At 47.3% G+C, this 21,144-nt stretch overlaps 1 protein-coding gene across 1 annotated transcript in view; it reads right to left on the bottom strand.

Moving 5' to 3' along the window:
• Positions 1-9,792: 9,792 nt before the first annotated feature.
• MYOM3 (myomesin 3) overlaps positions 9,793-21,144 on the bottom strand; it is a 43,697-nt gene continuing 32,345 nt past the window's right edge. Inside the window, exons 24-36 of the mRNA XM_006924536.2 lie at positions 20,613-20,749; positions 18,942-19,086; positions 18,750-18,809; positions 18,298-18,365; positions 17,086-17,196; positions 15,297-15,384; positions 14,708-14,746; positions 14,339-14,447; positions 13,012-13,175; positions 12,767-12,803; positions 12,568-12,590; positions 11,109-11,164; positions 9,793-10,138 (exon numbers count right to left, since the gene is read on the bottom strand). Of these exons, the coding sequence (XP_006924598.1) occupies positions 9,875-10,138; positions 11,109-11,164; positions 12,568-12,590; positions 12,767-12,803; positions 13,012-13,175; positions 14,339-14,447; positions 14,708-14,746; positions 15,297-15,384; positions 17,086-17,196; positions 18,298-18,365; positions 18,750-18,809; positions 18,942-19,086; positions 20,613-20,749 (1,301 nt within the window). The 3' untranslated portion in view covers positions 9,793-9,874. The remainder of the gene's footprint in view (positions 10,139-11,108; positions 11,165-12,567; positions 12,591-12,766; positions 12,804-13,011; positions 13,176-14,338; positions 14,448-14,707; positions 14,747-15,296; positions 15,385-17,085; positions 17,197-18,297; positions 18,366-18,749; positions 18,810-18,941; positions 19,087-20,612; positions 20,750-21,144) is intronic.

Here is a 21,144-nt window from a genome sequence, read left to right as displayed (position 1 = left end):
ATATATTTGCTTCAATTTCTGATTCAGGATTAAATAGGGAAAGGGTCTGCTGGGTGCCTCAAAGCCCAGCTCCAACCAATCCTTTGATAATGGAGAGCACCGCAATCACCGAGGTAGGTAGGCACTCCATTATCACCACTTGGCGGCTGAAAATACTGAGTTCTGGAAAGGTGAAGTGATTAGGCTGAGATAAATGAGCTGAGATTTGAACCCGCGAAGCCTGACCCTGATGCTGCTTTAGGCACCAGAGACTTTGTTATTAGAGAAGTACTAAATAGACGAAATGCTATTAGTTGCCTCCCTATCCTCTGAAAGCAATCTGGAATTTACCACTTTTAATCGTTCTGTTTTTAGTTCTAATGGTCACCCTACACTTCTAAAGATAGATTTGTGTGGTTATTTCTCACTGTATTGATTTTAGACATTTCTATTGACTTCCTGTGGGTTATACAACCTTCATTTCCTCTCTTCCTGTTCTCATCTTGATGTTATATGCACTTGAGCTTCAATGCAGTTTTCTTTTCTCATCAACTTCCCATTGTTTGACCTCCAAAAACCGAGAGTTTACACATTGTTATGTAAGTAGAGCCAAGTAATGAGCTAGGAGAGCATTTCCTCTCTACTAATTCAATGCCACTCAAGGAGAATGTCCCCAGAGTTCATTTCAAATGGATTCTTCTTTCATACACACCAGCAATTATTAAAATCATGACACGTTTTATTTTTGGATTGTGCCTATGGCATACCATTCCGCCCCGACCTCCACCCCCATCCCCCACCCCTACCCCAGCATTTCTGAGCCTCTTTCTTGTTGGGAGTAGCTAATAAAAATGGTTAATCTTTTTTTGAGCAATTACCACATGCTGGGCACATTAGTAAGTGCTTTACACATAATAATTAATTTAGTTCTCACAGCTACCCAAAGAGGAAGGTACAACAGTATCCCCATTTTAGGGATAAGGAAATTGAACCACAAAGACGTTAAATGGTGGAGCTGAGATTTAATCCAGATGGCCTGGCTCCCGTGTCCACACCCTTAACCACTGTGCTCTTCTCAAAAAAGGAACATGTGTCACCCTCACATGTTCCTGTCTAGCTTGCTACTCATTCCGTGTGTTGCTTCCTTGTTCTAATTTAATCTGTTTCTTTACATTTAGACCATGTCTTTCTTGTCCAACTATTACAGTTTATTTTTAATGGACATCTTTGGGCATCCATTACTCTGCCTTCCACCTCCAAGAAAGAGGTCCACGTAGGTCCTGGAATTGAGTTTGGGGTCATTTGGTCAGGGAATTCTGGGTTCTGGGAACTAGGTGCATAGTTAAGGAAAGGTGTCATAGACTCCTTGTAGTCATATTCCCTTGGCTCCAAGGACTCCTTGGCCCATGGAGAGGGGTGCAGCCTGCAGAGGGTCGAGTGCCCGCTAAAGCATGGAACCCAGAGGAGACCCTCTTGCCTGGGTCTACTGCCAATATTGTTTTCTCCCAGTGATTTTTAATGGCTTTTGAAAATAAGCTCATCCTTACAGCTCAGTGGTCTGCTGCAACTGAGATGATTCACAAGAATGTACCTTGAGTTCTGACTGTCCAGTTGTGGGTGGTCACTTAAGAATGAAACCTGCTGGGCAGTCTCTGGAATGCCAAGGCAAAGGGTGCCCAACCCTAGCCGAAATCTGTTATAGGTCAGAAGGCAAGTGCCAGAAACATCCAGGGGCATTTCCCAGAAGAAAGAGCTGCTCTGAGTGGCATGTCCTCTTGGCCACGTGGACTCCTTACCTAGAAGAGACTACTGACGATTGAAGCTAGGAGACACAGAGTAAGGGAAGGCTTGTAGGTTAGGAGAGGGAGTCATGTGAGGAGTTCCATTTATGGTATGACCAAGTTGGCTCCAACTAGACCGATCCTCCTGCAGACTACCACTATTAACTTCTGGGGAAAAATTTTTACCCAAAGCAATGGAGAATGAATCAAAGCAGGCAGGTTCTGCAGAGGGGTCAACACTTGTAAGAAAGTTATAGCACCAAATGAGTTTCTCATCTTTTAATGGCTTTCAGCACACTGCAGTCAGCATCATTTGAGGGTGTCTAACATTCCAATAGAAAGCCTGCAGTAGATATGGCCTGAAAACCCAACCACAGCCACTGGAAAGTGAGGGAGAGATCCTGGAAAGTGAGTGTCAGAGAGAAAAGGGGCCACAAGTTCTTTATAAACTCTGTCCAAATCTCTGGCTGACTTCTAGATTACACACGTATATAGCACAGACAACAAGGAGATCCACTAAAATGAGAAAAATAAACTGATATTTGAGCTGTTTTCCCAAAGACAAAATTTGTGTTTTGAGTCTAACCAAGTTAATTACCTGAAAAAAAAACCAACCACCACAAAAATTCCTTTAGAGGAATATAACAGAATCCAGAATCTCCATTACACAACATTCACAATAAAACCTCAAATTATTTGACATACAAAGAAAAGGAAATGTGATCTATTTTCAAAAGATAATGGACACTGACTTTGGGATAACCAGAATATGATTTTAAAGCAACTATTATAGCTATGCTCTTTGCCGTAAAAGAAAATATGTTTATAAAAAAAGGAGAAGACAGAAAATCTTGATGGAGAAATGAAAATTATAAAAAAGAACCAAATAGAAACTCTAAAACTATGAAATACAATATCTGACATTTTAAAAGTCTCTGAATATAATTAAGTTTCGAAAGATTATGAAGTGAGCGTGCTAGGTACAATTAATAAGTGAGACACAAAAGGAAAATAAACAGGGTCTTGAAATCAGGAACACACAGAGTAAGGGAAGGCTAGTGGGCAAATGTGAGGTTTTTGTGGTAGCTTATAAAACATTCACAAGTTCTTGTTTCTCTTTTCTGTTTAAACTGTAATGCAAGTTTATTGTAGAGATTTCAAAAATACAAATAAGAGAAGAAAATAAACATCAGTTGTAATCCCACAATCTAGAGAATTCACTAATATTTTGATGTTTATTCGTCTAGTCTTCTAAAATAAAATAAAGTTTTTATTTTAATAAAATAAGATCACATCCTATATGCTGTATCCAATCAGCTTTTTGATTTTTAAAACCTATTCAGAACATCTTTCCATGCATCTCAGTATTTTTTTGCAATGTTATTTTGTTGATATACTAGTCATGACATGACTGGATTGTGATTGTATATTACGTATATTAGCTTTACAGTGTCCATGTAGATTGCAAATATTTTTCTCTGTTTTTGCTTTTTAACTTTATAGTGACTCTGTCCTTTCGTCAGTTGGCCGTGCTCCAATAAAAACTAGCCATCTCTTTGGGTAGCCATCTGATAAATGGCATTTCTCATATGAGCAAGGTCCTGTCTGCTTCAGGCATCACTATATTGCCAGTATCTAGCATAGTGCCTGGAGTGAAATAGCAACTCAATAAACATATGTTAACTGATCAACTACTTTTTAAGCTGTGCCCTGAGGAGAAGGCCCAGATAACATCACTGGTTGCTGGTTTCTATTCTTGGCCATGTAGCTAATCTGTTTTCAAGCCAGTAATTCATGCCTTTTGACTCAGTAACTCCTAGAATCTATCCTAGAGAATTTTTCAGATACGCAGGCAAAGATTTATAGGCAAGGTTGTCCACCCCAGTTTTATTTATAATAATGAAAAATCAAAAACTTTCTAGCAATATGGAAATGATACAAAATTACGTGATAAACACTAATATGAAGTCTGGGAATGCTTTTTGGTGATATGAGAAAAATTCTTATGTTTCAGTGGCATATGAAAAACCCAGAATGTAAAATTATACGTGAGATTTCTCAACTCTGTGAAGACTAGTATGAAGTCCACCAAAAAAATCTTTAACAAATGGTGCATGAATTGGGAACGCTTTCAGTTCCAAGGAACTGAAAACCTCATTTATGGTGCCATAAGCACAGGGCAGTTCATTTTTCTCTCCATAAATAGTCGGGAGGCCTGCTTGGCGATGTCAGCGGTGGAATCTCAGCCATTCTCTTTTCTTTATAGTCGTAAGACGCCTGCCCCAGCTCCAAGCATCCGGTCCACATTTGAGACAGGAAGGAGGAAGCGGGTAGCACCTTGCCTGCAGCGTCTGTCTCTTTTATCAGAAACATCAGGAGCCTACCAAGGTGCCCCAGCAAATTCCTAAGGTCTTTTGACCAGAACCGTGTCCTGTGGCTGCCCCCAGTGACAAGGGCCCTGGGAGTGAGTATCCAGCTTCCCAGTCTCTAGAGTGGGAGTGGCAAGGGGGAAAGGGTAGGGATATCTGTTAGGTTGGTTAATAAGCAGTGTCTTCCACTGCTTATTTCTGGTTGGTGGGCTTATGGTTATTTGTACTTTTCTTCTTTACTGTTTTCTATCTTGTCCAATCTTTCTACAACAAGCATCTATAATTCCTGTAATTGAAAAAATACAACAGATTTTACTTTAAAAATCCCTGGTGAGGTTGTGGGCTCCTGTCTCTGGAAGCGTTTATACTGTCATTCAAAAATGTGCAGAAGAAACTGTTGAATTCTATAGGAGCCGGATTGGCCGGTCTATCTTCCCCACTGGACCATGACCCCCCACCCTTGCCCCCTTCCCGGACAGGGAATTGGTGGGTAGGGAAATCTATCATTTGTTTCACTCCAATCAGGCACTGTGCTGGCTACTGGGCCAGCACCCCTGCATCTAATTCTTAAAGCAATCTTTCTTTTACAGACGAGATGCAGAAAGCTTAAATAATTAAGTCACACATCACGTAAAGCAAGGCTGGACCTCAGGTTAGAGCACCAAGCTTTAATTATGTAGGTCCCTACTACATCAATAGCTCAGTTAAGATTGAGTTGAATGAATGCAGAGTCAATGAATCATTTGAATGTGTAATTTAAAAAAACAAACAAACAAACAACTACAGCCATTACTTGGAAATTATTTCCTGTAGGGCATCTACGTTGCCATTAATTTGAATTAGTGTGATTGAAAAATAACAGGCTGTATACGTTGCCTGCAAGAGAGGAACTCTGCTCATCTAGTACCCTTGACTAATGGCCAGATATATAACATATATCACTCCAGATGAAAATGCAGCTAAGGATTGGTTTCCCATGGAGTCTTTACCGTTTTTTTATCATAAAAAAATTTCAAAACAGCTACAAAAAAACAAAACATATAAAATAAGTAGAGAATGGTAGTATGAACCCCCATGCACCCATCATCCAGCTTCAAGAATTATCAATATTTTGCTAACTTTTTTATTTATCTCATTTTCTCCCTCCCCCCCCTTTTTTTTTTTCCCAAACTAGAGTATTTTTTTTTTTTCCAAACTGGAGTATTTTAAAGCAAACTCAAAGACTCATTTCACCATGAACATTTCTATGATTGGAATGAAAAGACTTTTGTGTGGCCCCGTGTTTCTCTTTCTTTAGATCTGCGAGCACAGGAACCAGTGGTATAAAAGTCAGCTCACGGGCGCATGGATTTCTGGGAGGCCCCAGAGAGGACGGGCCCATTCTTCGCAGGCTGTGCAATTTGTTTTGCTCTCAACCCAGGACACTTTTTGGCTAAAAACTCCTCCGGCCTCAGGATTTATACTTTTCTCAAATGCTGAAAATAAATATCTGGCTTCCACTAGCTCGAGACATCTGGGGAGTGTTGCTTCTGAAACTATTTTTGGCATGAAAATGTCACCCAAGTCGCTTGAAGTGATTTGGAAATTTTAAGGTATTGAAAGCATCTGATTAGAACGGCGGCTGAGGCTGAATGGGTAGAGGTTAATTGTTACACAGGTCAGTCATTTTCCATCAGGGTTCTTGTTCCCTATATTCTTCCTGTTTACTGCTCTTAATGCTTTAGGCCAAGGATTGCACCCAGGGCTGGTATTTGAAAGGTGGCTGAACAGGTGTGGGGGAGGAGTGGCTGGTGGTGTGATAAAGGGGGAGCCCACTAGCTGCCTCTCCTTTCTTCAACCTGTACACTCTGCCTGGCTCCCTGGAAGTCCAGCATGCTGGGAGATCCATGGAGAGTTCTGAAGAAAGCTGGGATCATGTGCTTGCTCTTACGCTCCACTAGATAAGGGAGACAATGTTCCTAACTTTCTGAGTCCCATGCAGGGTACAGGGATCGTGCTAGACCAAATGAGATGTTTTGCAGGATGAGCCAGTAAAAGAATAACACAAGGAGCAAGTAGGAATTATAGCTCAGGAGGAACCAGAGGAGTCCAGCGAGCAGGATGCTGGGAGTGGTCCAAGCCCGAGGCAGGAGTAGAGGCCACTGGGAACAGGTTGGGAAGGGGAGAATAAGGCGAAGGGCAGTGGTTCGGGCTGTAGAATATGAAGGAGGCGAAGCTAGGGAGGCTGGCTTTGTTGGAGGCTGTCGCCTACCCTGGGCTTTGGAAATACAGAATAGGTGATGATGGAAAAGACTCCATAGGGAGGTGGTTGATGAATAACTCTGACCTGTTTCGTTCACAACACTTCTGATACCAAATGTGTGGGTTTGTCTATACCAACACCAGTTCTCCAAATCTCCAGATGTCAACTAGGCGTCCTACAATTCAATTCAGTTTTGACACTAACTACCCAGAGTGTCAGATTCCATAGGTTTAAAGGCTCAGTCCTCAAAGACTGCCCTCACTTCAGAACAAGTCGAAAGTCTCAGGTTGTCACCTGTGCTTCTGACCAACCAGGTATAAATCAAAGGTTCCCACAACTTCCTCTTTAGATTTGATAGTTTGCTAGAAGAGCTCACAAAACTCAGGGAAACATTTTACTTCCACTTATTGGTTTATTATAAAGAACATTATAATGAATACAAATAAACAGCCAAGTGAAGAGGTGCATAGGGCAAAGAATAGAAAGGTGTGGGGCTTCCAGGCTCTCTGGGGTCAGTCACCAGTCATCTCGTTAGCATCCAAAAGACATTTCTTATCACCCTGGAGATTCCAAGGGTTAGAAACTGTGTGTCAGGAACCAGGAACAAAGATCAAATATTTGCATTTAAAAAATTATACCACAATATCTTTAGCAAGGTTTGCCCCACTTTTTCCCACTTGAGTGAGACTTGAGGTTTCACTGGTTTTTTGAGAGAGAGAACAAAGCAAGGTCTTGGGGACCTCCATGCCCACTGCCCCACCCTTGGGCTCTGCCCTGTCCACAGTTCTCCTGGGTGGGAACTGAATGGAGAAACCAGCCGAGCCTGGGCTCCGTGAGACGGAAGCAAGGAAGAGGGAGCAGAGCGACAAAGGAGATGGCGATCCGGGTCTTCAGGAAGCCTGCCCCAGGATGCTGAGGGAGACTGGACAGGGAAACTGCCCACATGCAGCACGTCAGGGACCAGATCCTGCCCCCAAACCGGCTTGTCATCAAATCAGGGTTCACAGCATCTCCACACCCATGATGCACTGCTTCTTAGCTTTTTCTTAGCATGCAAACCCACGCCTCACCAACAGGGGGTGCGCATACCATGCTCCATCAGGGCCAACACGAGGGATAAATGCTTCTTAGGGAAGAACTCATGATAAATTGCTGTGTACACCGTCCCTCACCCAGCCCCCCTTCTCCATGGAGAAAATTTTACCCTTCTGGACAATGGGGCCAAGAAGCTACCTGCATTTACCCCTCCACTCACTGATTTGCTCATTCATTACTTTGGCAATTCTCAAGTGTTTGAGAACTTAGGATTGGTTCGTCTCTGGGCTCTGGGCTCCATGTACCTTCTGCATTGCTCAGAGACAGCGTGGCAGAGCAGAATGTCCTCTGAACTAGGACCCAGAGACTCTTGTTCTTGTCCTGACTCTGCCACTTACCATTTGGATCTCACCTGCCGTATCAGTAAAAATGAGGCCAGTGATGCTGTCTGTCCCATTTGATCTGACGAGCACTGAGATATAAGAATGCTTTATAACCTTGTAAGTGTTGTGCCCCCGTAACTTATTGTCATCATCACGATCTCAGCTTACCTCCCTGTGTTGGGGCGATGATATAGTGAAGGTGAAGGGCAGGTGCTTTATGAGATGAAGTACATATATATGTAAGCATATGTAAGGCTGCTGGAGTTTTAAGGATAAAGTGGCTGAATACTGTGGTTTCTGATTTCTTTGAAATCGGCGACATTCTTCATTGTCACCAATGAAGCCATGTGAAAGAAGCCAAGTCTCTTCCCTGAGATGCAGGGTGGGCGAGGATGGAGCCTTTTTCTTCTTCACACCATCATGAGAAAAGTAAAGGAGAATTGAGTTCTGGGAAGTAATACAGATCTTAGTGTCAGGTGAAAGGGCCCTCAGAAATGATCTTTCAGCCTTCTTGTTTCATAGGTGGGAAATCCAGGCCCAGAGAAAGGCAAAGAATTGCCCAAGGTGTGTTTGCCTCCAAGACCTGAACAATTTCCCCATATTCATTCTCAGCCAGGGCACGGTCAGGTCCCCGGGCCCCCCATCCAACTTGAACACCTGGTCTGACTGCACCATGAGCCCAAAGCATGAGCTACGGAGATTATAAGTTACCCACACCTTGTATGTGTAGCTGGTGGATGTAGGAGTGATTCGTAGTACCCTTAAATTCAGAACTCATTTCAGAAATCAGAGGTGGGTTATCATCTGGTGTTGGGAGTGTACGAAATTTTAATATTCTCCTTTATAATTTTCAGGGATTTCCAAAATTTTACAACAAACATCTACAACTTTAAACTTCATAAGCCCCACCCTCTCCAAATCTTATTTTAAAAAAGAAGGAAAGTGAAAGGTGGTAAAATGCCCAGCTCTGAATTGAGGTTCATCAAGCAAAGCCAACCGGTATCTGTCACACCAGTCAGAGGTCTCTAACTGAAAGAAGTCCTGAGGGTTATCCAGCTCTCCAGCCTGGCATCCGAGGCCACCAAGGCAGTGTCACCCCCACTGTGTTACCCCTTTGTTCTCACATACTTGGCTCCTGCAATGTCCTCTTCCTATAACCATAGCCAAATTGAACCCATTTTTCACGCTCCAACACCAATTCTGCTAGCTTTGTGAAGGTGTTTTAAAGCCCACTTTCCTCCACTGGGATGAACATCCGTCTCTCTCCTTTGACCACTCGTGGCACTTTATTTGGACCTGTTTTATAATTCTCATCATCTGCCTTGCGCTGGAGTCATTTGCACCCAGGTTCGACTCTCCCAGATGGGCTAAAGCCTCCTTGAGGACAGGGCCTGTGTATTATTTATCTTTGTGCTCCAGTGCCATTGTCAGCTTTGCGCATACGTGCTAGACTTCAAATGAACGTTTACTGAACTTACGTGAATGGAAAATATAGTATCCTAAAAGAGGGATATTGTGATACATCAGTTTATGACAGGGCTAGCCAAGCCAATCTCAGCACTATTGACGTTTGGGTAGGATTTTCCATGTGGCGGGGACCTGTGGTGTTTAGCAGCATCCCTGGCTTCTACCTAGCAGATGCCAGTAGACATCCCCAGCTGTGACAGCCAAAAATTTGGACATTGCCAAATGTCCCTTAGGGGACAAAATTGCCTGCTGTTGAGAACCACTGGTATATGGTTTATAAAGAATTTTCATAAACAGTCTCTAGGTGTAGGAATCCCCATCTGATAGATGAGAAAGGCGAGGCTCGTGGAGAGTGTAGAGTTGAAACTGGGTCTTGCATGTAGGTCTCCCATTCCAAGTCCAGTGCTGATCTCACTATTCCGGAGGCCTCTTGGGAACTCAGCAGGGTCTTTACTATTCCACTTCGGTGTGTCCACTCCATTCCACCCTGATGTCCCGAGTTCCACCCTGTCCCTTTCCCCGCTGCCCTGCCCCTGGGGCCTGTGCCAGGCTGTGACCCATTGGGTGACCCTACTGGTCCATGCAGACTAGACCCCAGGCTGAGCCCGAACTTGTCCGTCACATCTCCTTCAGCTCCTTGGGCTCCTCCCCGTGCTTGAATACGCTGATAGTGACCTGGCCCGTCTCAGAGCCATACTTGTTCTTGACAAAGACTCCGTAGCGCCCGCTGTCTTCACTGTTGACCTTCTCGATGGTGATGGTGACCTCTGACCCCCTCACCTCCATGTGGTAGCGGTCAAGGAAGGTGACAGGCTGGTCATTCTTCAGCCAAAAGATTTCAGGGGCGGGGTCTCCTGAGATGACGCAGGTCAGGCACAGGGTCTGAAAGGATGGGAAAAGAACGCTGGGTCACCTCTTTGTAATACCCCTTGGCATTCACCTTCGCTCCCCCGGAGAGCTCCCAGCACAAGTTGCAACTTGTGATAAATTCATTACAAGTGTTTTATCGAAGCCCATGAAGTGATAACATTAAAGGAAGAGACATTTTACATTAACCCCACGTCTCCCATACTCCGCTTTCTACAGGAATATTTACTGGTTGGGATTTCAGATCATTAGTATTCTGGCAATTATCTGCCCCAGCATGGCTTGAACTTTGCTTTCTTGATTTTTGTTGTATATATGTCATTATGATTTTACCATGCAAATGAGGCTATATTGCTTTGATACAAAGATTTATGGACTGAGTTAGAAAATACTTGAATAAGTTCTAACTCAGAAACCTATGGCATCATGATCAAACACTCAGAGTCTGGAACTGGGCTGCCTCGGCTCTGCCCCTTCAAGCTGTGTGACCTTAGGTAAGTCTTTTAATCTCTCTGGGGCTCAGTTTCCTCAGCTACAAAGTGCAACTGGTAATAATACTCCATTTCGTGTGGTTGCCTTGATGGTTAAATAAGCTAAAATATGTAACACATATGGAATAGTGCCTGGCACAAAGTTAGCACTATAATAATGTTAGCTTTCCTAGAATATTTTCTGGAATATTAGACTTGCATAATTTTAGCCCTTAAAGGGGTCATCTAGTTGAGCTCTTGGGGAAACTGAAGTTCACAGACAGAAGTACATGATGCCCAGGGCCACCTGGAGAGATGAGGCAGAGCTGGGACAAGCATCCCCATGGGCCTGACACCAGGCTCAGGGTCTTTCCTTTATATTACATGTGACCAATGCAGTGTGGTCACTTGGCCAGACTCTGGTGGATCCAGCCCCTTCGGCTCTGGAATTCATGGTGCTATGTTGCTTCATGATTTTTGATGGATACGCAAGGGAACACAGCATGGGTCAGTACCTTATCTTCCATGATTGTAGCCACGTCTGGCAGGCCCCTCACCACTTTGGCACGATCTAGAAGGGAAAAATGAGACCCCCACAGTGATGAATGTTTTCCTTCAGGTTGCTTCCCAGAAGCAGGTTTCCACAGAGCTGAGGTCTATTTTTAAGCAATGCTTCTTTTTTCTATTTTCATCATTTTTGGGTGTAAATCTTTAATTTATATTATGTTTCCTTGCCTTCATAAACAGAAGATAGGGGACATAACAGGTTTCTGTCATTGATTTGAGGTCATCCTCACGATTGGTGGTACCTGGAGGTGACAGCGAGGTGCCCCTCCCCTTGAGAACTGGGAAAGAATGTAAGTCAGATTGTTCTGGGCCTTAGCCTGGCAAAATGCACACAATAGGTGTGATAAACCGAGGAGGGGCCTGGAGCACTAGGACTGAGCTTTTGGGACACTGATTCCATCAAGGAGGGGACCTGGTAGCCATTGTGGGTGCGTAGGAAGAGAATGTGGTTGTAAATCACTAGGCAGAGAGTCAGTACATTCCTTACGCTGCAACTGAGGCTTCAGAACAGAAGAGTGGGCAGCACTGACCCTAGAGCATCGGTCAGTAAAGTGCGAAGAGCCTGAACTGGCTGGTGTCTGTCCAGTGGACTAAGGGGAGTGGGACCCTGCAGAGGGGTGGCGGGGAGAAGGCCCCAGAGATGGACGCTGTTGATTGTTCACCGGGCCCTTCACAGCTGGGTGAAATGACCCACTTCCTTGACTCCACAAGCCCCACCAACCATCTACGGTGAATTTGGCTTCCCTCTCAGAGTCCTGGAGAGGTCTCCTGTCTGGGGACACACATTCCAGGATGCGATGGATGTTCTTGCCGGGTAAGTGACTAGATTGGCTGCGTGATGGGCTTGACGTCCTCCATGATTATGTCAGGGCTCCTCCTGGCCAGGTGCAGGGGGTTCTCTGGGCAACACTCTTCCCACCAAGGTGGCCGCCCCTGGCAAGGACTCCTCACTGCATGGCCACTTAGACCATCCAGTGCTCCCTCCCAGATTATATTTATGAATGTCAAGGCCTGCACTTGCTGCCAAGTGGGAACACTCAGGGACAACATCGCCATGTAGGGCGAATTCCCTGCTCCCACGAGTGGCCCCAAGCTAGTAGTGTTTTAGTCTGTTTTCTGTTTTTCACAGCTGTTCAGTTTCCTTGCTTGTTCTTGTCTATCCCCTGCCATTGTCCCCACCGTTGCCCATGGGCCTGCTTGGTCTCAGGTACTCCCACACTCCTTACCCATCTGTCTTCACATTGTCACTGCCCGGGTCTCCCTGGCAGCTCCGTGACAGCTCAGAGCCACACAGACCCCACGGGGACATGCGATTTCAGCAGCCAGCCAGCCAGCTAGGAGGCATAAGCTCCCCGAAAGCTGCCTCAAACTCAGAAACGAAAACAACAGAAATATAGGTGGACTTACTCTTCTCGATGATGGCCAAGGCTCTGAAAAACAGAAATGGGAAAAGTCTCGAGGTTCTGTTTGTTAAAGGACAGTCCTTCCCCGGGTGGGGGCGGGGGGGATGATGAGGGAAAGGAAGAATGGGCCGGGACTCCCGGGAAGGGGTCTTGTGCACAGCTCATGCCACACCCAAGGAACCAGCAACACAGAGGAAACTTACTTCAGTCTCTGGTGCTCAGCCATGGCGTCATCGAAAGCTGTGAGAAGGAAATAAGAGGGGAGGGGATTGTCAGGGCCTTTGCTCCCAGGATCCGCAGGTACGGGGCTTAGCGCTGACCATTCCCACTCTGTTCCAGTTTTCTCTTGGAGCCATGCCAGGATTGGGTGGGGAGATGGGAGTCCCTCCAAAAGACCACGGGGTGTTTTAAACAGATTCCCCTTAGGACAGACAGGTAGACGGCTCACCTTGCCCGGAGAGATCGGCAGAGAGCTGCCGCATTTCCTTCCCAGCAGCTATCTCCAGGATGTATTTGCCCTTGTCTGAGTCTTTGGGATCCAGGATGTGGAGCCAGATCTCATTCAGGGTGGTGCCAGCCCTCACCCGATCGCTACTGTCCAGGCGTTTCTCTCTGAATGTGAGGGCGAATAAATGGTCACACGGCTCGGTCTATCAGTACTGCCAGGCAGCTGTCTGCCTGCAGGTCTAACTCCTCCTCAAACTCTTCTCTTGGGGTTTTATGTATAGATTTGTGGGCTGAAGGTGGTGACCATTCATGAGGCATTCCATAAATATCCATCCGACCATCCATCCATCCATCCATCCACCCGTCCAATACTGTGGCTTATAACTATGTGCCAGTACTGAGTCTGTATTTGTGACACGTCCTGCAGACTGGAACTCTGAGGAAATAGTGCTCTGGGGTCAGCGACCACCACTTCCTCTAGTCTTGGAAGTCACTTCCTCACCTCTTCATTTTCCTCGTCTTAAACCCTTCTTGGGTTTCTTCTCATAATTGCTTTCCCTGAATCCTTAGAAACCATACCAACCTCTTTTCTTTACTTAAAGTTCATCCCTGGAGACACCTGGTCTAGGTCCCCAGTGTTGTGTTGTAAAAGTGACACCTCTGGGCTTAGTCACAGGGCTCAGAAACTCTAGAGGAGGAGCCCATTGTCCTGGAACTCAACTTGCCCTTGGCTCTCTCACCCAGGTGATGAACTTGACCAAGGCAATCTAGCTTTCTCCACAGAATGGGTGCAGCAATGTTTGCTCCACAAGGCTGAGGCAGGCAAATGACAAGAAGCACTGGGAAAATTCTGCTCTCAAACTATTTGGTCCACTTAGTTCCTAGCCAAGTCTCCATGGATACCTTATCCATCCTGCATTCAAGCCCGGGCCATCGATTAGTTAGCAGCCCCACAGGTCCCTCTGCTTGCACCTGTCCTCTCAGCCTGGCTGCCTGAGTTTGCTGAGGCTTCAAAGGACCACAAGGGTATCATGACCCACCTGACCTTCCGGTTCTCCCTTGTTTCCACACCCTTCTCTCCCCCAGTCCCAAGTGCTGCTCTAAGACAACAGTCCTTCTCTGGTCACGGATATTCTGCAAAAATGGTCCTACCACCAGACTATCCACCTTCCTTGGGAGAGCTCCCTTCTGTTCTCTGTTCTTAACTCTCTCTGCGGACAGTAGGACCAGTGGAAGACCTGATCTCTGCTGTCCCCATGGGACTGAGCTGGCGTAGGTGCTGGGCCCCTTTTCAGCCTGGCTAGGGCTCCAGGGCAAGGCCGACTTACTTGTGGAACCAGGTGGTTTTCATGTACTCCGCATTGTAGTACTTGACCTTGCTGAAGATCCTAATTCCCTCCTCAGTCCCCTGGATTTTCAGTGGGGTCGCAGAGAGGGCTAGGGAGGCAGATAAGAAGAGTGGGTCTCCCCAAGGTCCTTTGGGCAACACCTTTTGGGGCCCTCCAGCTCACCCCTGCTCTCGGGGTATGGTGGGGGTGAGATGCGGTGTTGCAAGGAGGCAGACACTTCTTTCCGCCTTTGAGGATGGAAACTAACCCCGCCCCCTACCCCCTGAGAGCCAAGGCTGGTTGGAGGTCCCCTGGAGGAGATTTGGTATTGGGGCAGAATTGGGCAAAAAGAGGGGCTTGCTTGCTTACCACCAATCCTGCCCAGCTCAGTGAAGATGGCATCCAGGCCTAGAAGGAGAGAGGGAATGGTCAGCTAATGCAAGGCTCCCCTACAGACGCACTGGGATGGAGGCTTCCTTGGAAAATGTGGGCTCCAAGAGTCACAGGCAGCTCTTGGGGCCCTGGGAACTCTGCAGGATGATTCCCATGGCTTGGGGGTGGTGAGGATCTGGGGCACTCAGTGACTGATGGGGCAGGGGCACCATGGATGGGGGACAAATGGGCTAACCTGACAATTTTCTTGCTGGTTGAGCCAATCAACTGGATGAGGGGCCAGGGGCCCATTGTGGGGCAGAGGACTGAACTTGGGCCTTTGGTCTGGAAGCCTAGGCTCACTGTGATATGCTGCAGTGAGCAAGAGCATCAGAGTCACACAGACCAGGCCCCTGCCACTGACTAGCTGTGCAGCACTGGGCCAGTCACTTAACTTCTCTGTGCCTCAGTTGCCCCAAGTGACATGGGATCCCATACATTTTACCTCACAGGTCACATCACAGTCTCTTGGTTCAGTGTGATCTCCCTACAACCCTCCCGGCCCATCTCCATCACTAGCTCCCACCTTCTCCTGTGAGGTCCAGTATGGTGTCGTCCAAGCCTCGGTCATCAGAAACCGCTGCTCTATAAATTCCCATGTCCTCTCTGGACAGCTGGAAAGAAGGATGAGCGAAGGCGGTGTCAGCATGGGTTCCAGAAGAAGCGACCGACAGCAAGTCAGCCCAGGCTTGGGGCCAGCCCTAGCTCTCCGTGTGATCTCAGGCTAGACCCTTCTCCTTCCTGGGTCTCAGTTTACCCATCTGGAATAGGTGAGGTCTAAGGCTCCTTCCAGCTCCAGACTTCTGATTCCAGCTCAGGGTTTGTCTGGGTCTGGGGACGCGGTGAGGTGGCAGAGCCGAGGGCGGAGACAGATACCCCACATTTGGATTTCCAGGGAGCTGCTCCGAGTGGAGCACTGACCCCTCCTTGTGGAGCTCGTCTGAGCGCAGCACGCCCTCCACCGGGGCTGCCTGGGCTGCTCCTCTGTACTTTTCTAGGAGGAAACGTGTCCTTTTGCCCAGGACAAAGGAGTCTTCTCTGTCACATGCTTGTCAACCCCAAAATGAAGCCTGAATTGACACTCAGCAAAGCAATAACTTGGAGTGTACTTTTAACGCAAGGTCCAGAGGTCAAAAGTGACCTCTCGTTACACAGTGTTCCTCCTTCAGGGCCTGGGGAGTGATATCTGCCTCCCTGTCCCCTCGGAGGGCCCCTCCCATCTGACCATTTCCACAGAGTGTACTTTGAGGCAGATCCAAGGTAGAGGCATCTCTTAACCTGAGTCGAAGGGCTGAACTCCAACAGTCCTCTCCTGGGTCCCTTCCTTCCTCTTCCAAAGACCCAGCCACACCCTGGAGAGGGTGACTAGGGTGACTTCTGACCCCACTCTCTATCCTTGTGCCTCGGTACTGAAACCCTCTGAGCCTCAGCTTACTCATCTAAAAATGGTGGCACAGTCCTCGTCCCGGCTATATGCCGTCATGGCCGTGAGGACCAAGGGAGGTAACTCTTTGGAAACTAGAAGGTTCTGCACAAATGGCCCGGATGATTACAACAGGACTTAGTAGCTCTTAAGCACCGACTTGGTGCCGAGCTCTTTGCGGAGAGATTGTGCCGTGATGATAAAGGCGACATTGTCCTAGCCGGGATTTGGGAGAAGACCCTGAAATCATCATTTCCTTCTTTGTCAGCAAACTTGTGCTTGCTCCAGTCCTCCCTGGCAGCCAGTGAGGCCAGAGGAATCAGCAGCAGGGCAGAGAAACGGTGAATGTTTGAGAACAGGCCTTGAGTTTCTATCTTAACCAGGGCACATTCCTCAGAAGCCACGGGGAAGACATGGGTGGAGAATTGAGCTCCAGGCCGACTCTGCTCTGCCCAGACCTGCCTCACATGGAGGCAGCCTCCTTGTCTGGAATTCTAGACTGTCCGGGCAGGAAGGAATCTTTGAGGGAGCATCCGTTTCTAACTGCTCATGTTATAGACGAAAACGGATCAGAGAAGAGCAATGACTAGCCCACCAGTTGGTAGTAGGGCCAGGACTGGAGTTCAAACAAAAGGAAAAATCAGTATCACTGATCCTGTCTCTATTTAAAATTTTGGTGTTGTTTTTTTTTTTGGCATTAATTTTCAGTTTTTAAAAGATTGCGTGAAATATTATTGATCTTGATTGCTGAGTTTTTAGTGCCCTTAAATTTCGTACCCAAGGTGAGTGCCTCATTTGCATCGCCCTCGGCTTGGTCCTGCTCCTGGCTCCCCACCCAGCGTCCCGGGCACCGTCTGGAGCGCGTGAGCCCTGAAGTCAAAGCCGCACTTGCCTCTTCGATGCGGAGAAGCCCTGCTCCCGTCTGCGGGTCGTACTGACCGTCTGGCGTCTCTTTCTTCTGGAAGAACCACTGGAAACAGGTTTCCTTCTTTGTGTTGGTCACCTGAGGAAGGTGGCGAATGAGGCTCCGTCAGGCTTTTTCTTTTTAAGTAAAAACTCAACTCGTCATAACCTTTTTTTTTTTTCTCACCCCACCCACACCCCCTGCACATACGCACTCTCACACCTTGTGTCTGCTTGGCCAACTCCACCTCACACCATGTGTCTCCTCCACTGGCCTCTGAGGTCTGGACTTTTGCTAATGGTGCTCCCTCTGCCTCTTGAACCCTTCCCTACTCTGCTTTTCCTTGTAAATGTCTATGCATCTTGAGACTCAAGTTAGATGTCACCTCCTCCAGAAAGCCTCCCTTGAAGCACCCCAGAGTGCCCCCTCGACATGATTAATCAATTTCCTGCATGTGGCTCCATCACAGCAAGAGGCAAATTGTTTTCCAATGATCCTGCTTCGGGCCTGTGGGCTCCTAGAAGCCTGAGACCACTTCTTCCTCCTCGTACGCTCAGTGCCTTGCAGAGTATCTGGAGCATAGTAGGTGCTTTGAGCTTGCTGAATAAATATGCTTCTGGGAGAGTGCTCTCCCCCACCCTGCTCTTCCCCAGTTCTCTAAAGAGGCTGCAGGGTGCTGAGAGGGAGCACCAAGTTTGGAGTCAGACACACGGGGCACTACTTCTTGATCTTGAGCTATTTCTCCATTTGTTTTCTCATCTGCAAAGTAGGGGTAATCATTATGCCTACTCCACAGACGCTCGTGAGGCAGATGAAACAAAATAATGCTCTGAAGCACTGAGCATGGTGTCTGGCAAGGCTGCCAGTAGAAGCCAGGGAATGCCCCCTTCCCCAACACACGGACCTTCACTTGCTCTCAGACCCCAAAGAATCTCCTGACCCCAAAGAATCCCTACCAGATACAGCTTGGAGATCTAGCTCAAGGTAGACCCAACTCACACCAATTCTGCAACCTGGGTTCTGCAAGCGGTGGCTTTGTTTTCCAGTTAAATGCAGTCTCAGCGGGGGCTACTTCCCAGGTGTGGGATCGGCCAAGCTCAGGGTATAGAATGGGAGAGTGGGGCAAGGACAGCCACCAGACTTAGGGACAAGCCACCAGGTCTCGCCCCATTGGGCTTGGAGGCAGGGGTAGGGATTTGCCTTGCACGTCAGCAGCACTTGGCAGTCCTCCGTGACCTTCCATTGCAAGAGCTCCTCGAAATAGGGACCTGTGAGTGCAAAACAGATACGCCCACCGGTCAGACCGCCAGGCTCAGCCGGGGCGCCACCTGGTGGTGAGACGGGGGAGCTAGCTGGTTGGGGTGGGGATAACTAGCCTACCACTGGCCCCTCAGGGTCTGCCCCTACGTGAAAAGGAACTGGATTGAGGCAAGGGAGGCACGTACGGTGTAAAATTTAAGGAGGCGCTCGTTCTCTGGGTTGGGCGAGTGCCGTTTCGTTCTGGCGCAGGGACAGAACTGGATTGAATTGCAGTAGCCCTCCCTCGGGGCGGCGGGGAGGGGGCCTGCAGGGCTGTGGGATGTATTAACCCACGAGTCCAGCAGTTCCCCAGCACTGACCACTGGCCTGGTGGCTGAGGCTTTTGAACTTACCCTGTTTTCTCTTCCAGTCTCTTCTCTTAGCATCCGCCTTCCTCAGAAGTTTGTCGAAATCTGTGAACACATAGGGAGGGACTGGCATGAGCCAAGAGGAGTGCAGGTCCAGAGAGGGGTGTCCAGGTGGACAGAAGACCCCAGAGTTGAGAGCTGAGGGCGGGTGCATGGGGTGGGCAGGGCAGGACTGACCGTCATCCACCAGTGCCAGGGTGATCTGGTTTTTGGCTTTCCCGTCTTGGAGCTGAGCAGTATATGACCCTTTGTCATCCTCCGACAAGTTCTGGATGATCACTTCCACTAGGCCCTTCTCTCGGTCAAAATTGATTTTGCGGTTCTGGGGAGAACAAACCCCAGTCATTTTTACCCCTTTTCTATCCCAGAGAATTTGTGTTGTGTGGCACAAATCGGGGTGCAGTTGGACTTGGGAAGTGATATGTGCACAGTTAGAAAGAAGCCTTTGCAGATGAGGAGGGGACCCTAGATAATCCTCTGCTGCTTATAAATTGGGGCTCTTCCTACACCCAGCGCCTAAGAACGCCCCTGAGGACACCCCCAGGGCCTGGCAGGCACAGGAAAGAGTCTTGGGTGCTTGAATTAATTGTAATTAAGAATAAGCCCCAATTCCCTACTGTGCCACTTTTTTTTTCTTATTTTCTACTTCTTTTACCATTCTCCATAGAAGTATAAAGGATAAAAATTTAAAAGCCTGTATACTTGCTACATAAAGTTAGTACTCATTTATAGTTTATCATATTTTAACAGTTTTAAAAAATTTTATTTTCCGCATCTAGGACCTTATTTCCTCTGGCCTTATTTGTATGGATAATTTGAGGATGCCATCTAGTTTTGTTTTATTTTTCTGTTGGGGCAACTGATAGTCTCAACGAAGAGTCCAGACTTTGTAACACTTCCTTTACCATGTGCCAAGGTTATGCTTAATCTTTAAGCAGAACTTTCAAATCTATTTTCTGATTTGTTCCTCCCGACTCTGGGACAACCAGTCCCATTGTACAGATGCAGAAAATGAGGTACAGAGAGGTGAAGGGACCTGCCCAAGGGCACACAAGAGCTTGTGACATGTAGCCCCAAACTCTTTCTTCTCTGTCAGAACCAGTGCCCCGCTGTATAACCCATAGTTTCTGATGGCCCCTTTGCCATCTGGAGATGAAGTTCACAGATAATAAGATCTCATGATTGCATCTCTCATGAGACTGAAATTGCCATGTTTGTAAGTTGAATATGGACAACTTATACGCGCACATGATTTTAAGAAAGGCAATGGAATAGTGCAACTGTAATAGGAAAAAGAAATAAAGTAATATGCTTTTCAATATTCAGATGCTCAGACATAATCTCACTCATGGTACACTGATTTGTAAAGAACTGGTCTGAATTTAAGAGAAGTAAGAAAAGCAAAAACATCAAAACTATTTTGTACAAGGAAAACAGGAAAACAAATGAAAGAGCATAGGTGAAGTGCCCACTAGAATAAAAACTGTCTATTCATTGTATATTTAAACTGCAAAAATTCTCTGTATTTATATCTCAGAGTTAGGATCTAGGCTTGGATAATTATAAGCATGAATGCAGGTATTTCATCTGAAGAACGTCTGGCAGGATATTCAAAAGTTATAGGAGGCCTGGGAAACCCTTTGTTTGTGGGAGTGTCCCTCGCATTAATGGGCATCTAGCGTCCCTGCCACCTGTCCCCCACGTCCTGAAAGCCAGATGTCCCCACCCGCACGCCATCACGGACAGCCAAAGCATAAACCGGTTCTAAAATGTCCGCTTGGGGGCGCTGCCGGTCTGTGGGGGGAACTACAGGCGTAACCGCAGGTAGGAATTTTGAGTCCCCGTTACCGGTGAGCTGAAGATCTCTTTCTCGTTGAAGATTAGATGCAGCTCAGCGGCCGGAGATAACTTTTCTACTTCCAGCCAAAGCCGCACCTCTCCTTGCTCGAGGATGTCGACGTTCCAGCCCGAGATCAGCTTGATGACTGGGAGGCAGGGGATGGAAAGGGAGGAATGGGGCACACTTCTCTCCTCCCTACTCGAGACCAGCCCCACCCTGAGCACAGCGTCCACAGTGGCGGGCCTGAGGAGGGTTTTCCCCATGCTCACTCTAGAGTGAATTCACTTTAGGGTGCTTCTCACCCTGGCTGGGCACTGGATCCTCCAAGGACTTTCAAAAACATAAATGGCATGTCTGGGCTCGGGCCCCCGGGGTTTTGATTTGTCTGGGGTGTTGCCTGGGCATCGGGATTTTGAAAAGGTCCTGGGGTGATTCTAATATGTATCCAAGTTTGTGACCCCTCCAAAATCTAAGAAGAAACTATCCACTCTGCCTTCCCTTGAATCCCCTTTCCACCCTGCCGTCTGCCCTTTTCTCTTT

Source organism: Pteropus alecto, unplaced genomic scaffold, assembly GCF_000325575.1.
Source record: "Pteropus alecto unplaced genomic scaffold, ASM32557v1 scaffold39, whole genome shotgun sequence".
NCBI classification, from domain to species: Eukaryota; Metazoa; Chordata; class Mammalia; order Chiroptera; family Pteropodidae; genus Pteropus; species Pteropus alecto.
This window is presented reverse-complemented; position numbering and strand designations above follow the sequence as displayed.